Here is a 3,745-nt window from a genome sequence, read left to right on the forward strand (position 1 = left end):
GGCATGGTGGTAAAAGGCACTAGACTTCCACATGGTGGACCATGGTTCAAATCCTGGACCTGGGGCTTGCTTTCTTACTTTCTCTCTCTCTGTCACTCTGTGGTCACATTAAAAATAATAATAATAAATAAAAATAATAACAACTGAAGTTAAATAAAATAATTCTTTAAAAAAAATAAAATAAAAAGGTTAGCCCTATAACCTTAGGGTTCAGATCCCACAAGGCTGACTGCAGCTCAGATGTTGGCTCCGGCAGCTTGAAAAACATACCGGGTGGAGCCAGCAGGTGGCATGATGGTTAAGGTGCTGGATTCCCATATGGCCGAGTACGGTTCAAGTCCCAGACCCAGTGGCTTGGAAATCACAATGAATAAGTAGGTAAATACATAAATAAATGCTAAAACAAGGAGAGAGAGAGAGATATTGTCGCACCCAGGTCAACGAACTGGCCAAAGGAACCCACAGAAAGCCGTGACCCACGGACAACCCACCCTGCCATTTCTGCATTCCCACTTCCACCATCCCCTTCCCGTGACCCAACGCCTGACCAGAAGGGGGAAGTGAGACTTCATGGTTCGGGGTCGCCAAGGCTCCCAGCCACCGCCCGAGTCCTCCTGCTGCTCAGAAGTGACCCAGAGGACGTTACTGTCTGGAGCAGTTCTTTTTTTAAGAGAGGTTTTTGCTATAGGGCGCATGCGTTCCCCAGAGAGACAGAGACAGAGAGACAGAAAGCGAGAAATCACCCCCCAGGGGGGATGGCCACGCCACAATCCCTTCTCCTCCATTCTCCTCTCGGGATCTTGGGCACGCACAGCGTGAATTTAAGCCACCGGGCCCGGAACTCGAACCACAGTCGACTACGTGGGAATCCAGCGACATAGCCATTACGCTAACTGCTGGTCCCCCGGTGTGAATTTTAAGCCACCGGGTCCGGGACTCGAACCATGGTCAGCCACGTGGGCTTCCAGCTGCTTAATCACTATGCCACCTGGTGGCCCCAATGCAGTCCTAATTCGTAGACAATCTGGGTGTCCTGAGGAAGGTATTCTACCGCTGCGCCTCCCCGTGGGACACCCCGCCCGTCCCCCTGACCGACATCCGGTCCCCTGAGCCACTCACCAGGATGTAATCAGCCCACATGTCCCGGGCTGACTTCAGGGCCGCTTGGCGTAGCTTCATGACGTGTTCATAGCGCGAGTCAGACCAGTGTTTGGGGCCTTCCTCGTCTGGGTAGGACCTGCCAAGAGACAGCTGTGAAGTGGGGGTACAGGGCACAGTCAGAGCCCAGAGGGGCCTGAGCCACGGCACAGGTAGTCAGGGTGGACTTCCTGAAAGAGGCAGCGTGAACTCATCATCTGCGACCTGGGAAGGAAGGAGTGTGTCCCAGGCAAGCCACACAGTCCGTGCAAAGGCCCAGAGGTTTAGAGGAAGCTCAGAGTGGCTGGAAGGGGGATAGGGCCTCCAAAAGCAAGCAGGGACACCCCCAGAGTGAAAGAGAGCTGCTGGGAGAGAAGGGCACAAGACACAAAAATTTGGGAGCCTGAGATTGGTAAATGGCATAGCAGTTACGTCACTGGACTCCCACATGCCCAACTGCGGTTCGAGTCCCGGACCCAGTGGCTTAAACTCACACCGGGCGCGTGTGTGTGCGTGCCCAAGATCCCGAGAGGAGAATGGAGGAGAAGGGATTGCGGTGTGGCCATCCCCCCTGGAGGGTGATTTCTCACTCTCTGTCTCTCTGTCTCTCTGTCTCTCTCTGCCTCTCCAGCGAGCACAGGTGCCCTGTAGCAAAAATCTCTCCAAAAAAGAAAAAAAGAAAGAAACGTTTCATTGGAGCCTCGTCCTACCAGGCTCAGTCAGGGTCTGGTCCAAGCAGCAAGTAGGTAAAGAAATAGACCTCTGGGTGACATAGTGGCTAAGACGCTGGATCCCACGTGGCCAATTCCATGGTTCAAGTCCTGGACCCGACAGCTTGAAAAATCACATAGGGCATGATGTGTGCATGTGCATGTGCATGCATGTGGGTGTGTATGTGCGCGTTCCCAACATCCCAAGAGGAAAATGGAAGAGAAGGGATTGCGGCGTGGCCATCTCCCTGGGGGATGATTTCCCATTTTCATGCTCTCTCTGCCTCTCTCTGGCGAGCGCATGCACCCCGAGGCAAAAAGAAAAGAAATAAATAAATAAATAAAATAATAAAAAGAAAAAGAAATGAGAGGGAGAGAAGGAAGGATGGACGGAAAGAAGGAACGGAGGGAGGAAAGGAGGGAGGGAGGGAGGATCTGAGCTGCCCAGAAGCTCACGGAAGAATCTAAACAGCAGTCAGGGAGCCAGCAGGTGGCGTGGTGGTTAAGGCGCTGGACTCCCACATGGCTGACTGTGGTTCAAAGCAATGTAATACACTGTAAAGTTATATGCAATCTTCTCTCTGTCCCTCTCTGGTCAAATTTAAATAAATAAATAAATAAATAAAAGCTTAAAAAAAAAAAAAAAAAAAAGAACTGCAGAGTCAGTGCTGGGACTGAGAGGGAGACAGAGAACATGCAGTGGGCCCCGATCAGATGGTCAAGGGAGTGAGGGTATTGTAGCTAGAGAACAGGGCTTCACCCAAGTCTGGGGCCAGGATTATGGCCCCATCTCTGAAGCTGAGGGTGGGACGCAGTAGCCAGACTTCATGCGACAGAGTCAGGGACTGAGGGCCTGGGTTTCTATCCAGGGCAATAGGGAGCCATGGTGGGTGTCAGAGCAGGAGCATGACCTGGTCAGACTGGAGGACTCACCTGGGCTCCTCTGCGGGTCTCCACTCCACAGAATGGTAGAAATTCTTCACGGCCACCAGCCACTCCCGCAGCACGGCCGAAGTGTTGTCCGCGTTGTGATCCGTCGCCACCCTGCAGGTAGAGGGGGACAGGCAGTTGGGGAGACGGAGGCAGAAGCAGGGAGCAGTAAGGTAACTCGGGTTGCAAGTTCTGGCTCAGTCCCCACTGGCTGTGCAGCCCTGGACAAGGAGACTCCCGTTCTTGTGCCTCAGTTTCCTCATCTGTCACTGGGAATGAGGGTTCGACCCAGTTCACCAGCTCGTAGAAGGCATTAAACAAGCTGATTCTAGGGAACCAGCAGTTAGCGTAATGGCTATGTCGCTGGACTCCCACGTAGTCGACCGCGGTTCGCATCCCGGACCTGGTGGCTTAAAACTCACGCCGGGCGCATGTGCGTGCGTGCCCAAGATCCCGAGAGGAGAATGGAGGAGAAGGGATTGCGGCGTGGCCATCCCCCCTGGGGGTGATTTCTCACTTTCTGTCTCTCTGTCTCTCTCTGTCTGTCTGGCGAGCGCACGCGCCCTACAGTGAAAATCTCTCCAAAAAAAAACAAACAAACAAAAAAAAAAACAAGCTGATTCTAGACAGCCAGCCAGTACTGCCTAGTAATTAAGGAAGCTGAATCCCATTGGAGCTGTAGGTAGCATGGTGGTTAGGGCGCTGGACTCCCACATGGGTAACCACAGTTCAAGTCCCGGACCTGGTGGCTGGCTTTTTCACTTTCCCTCTCTGTATCTCTCTGATCAAATTAAAAAATAAAAAATAGCTGGGAACCAGCAGTTAGTGTAATGGCTATGTCGCTGGACTCCCATGTAGTCGACCACGGTTCGCATCCCAGACCCGGTGGCTTAAAACTCACGCCGGGTGCATGTGCGTGCGTGCCCAAGATCCCGAGAGGTGAATGGAGGAGAAGGGATTGCAGCATG

General features: G+C 52.8%; 1 protein-coding gene across 1 annotated transcript in view; it reads right to left on the reverse strand.

Moving 5' to 3' along the window:
* The window catches only part of COLGALT1 (collagen beta(1-O)galactosyltransferase 1), a gene marked incomplete at its 5' end in the record, with an annotated part of 38,002 nt that extends 35,118 nt beyond the window's left edge, over positions 1-2,884 (reverse strand). Inside the window, 2 exon segments of the mRNA XM_014587324.1 lie at positions 1,120-1,237; positions 2,781-2,884. Of these exon segments, the coding sequence (XP_014442810.1) occupies positions 1,120-1,237; positions 2,781-2,884 (222 nt within the window).
* Positions 2,885-3,745: the final 861 nt, after the last annotated feature.

Source organism: Tupaia chinensis, unplaced genomic scaffold, assembly GCF_000334495.1.
Source record: "Tupaia chinensis unplaced genomic scaffold, TupChi_1.0 Scaffold000201_1, whole genome shotgun sequence".
In the NCBI taxonomy this organism is placed as follows: domain Eukaryota; kingdom Metazoa; phylum Chordata; class Mammalia; order Scandentia; family Tupaiidae; genus Tupaia; species Tupaia belangeri.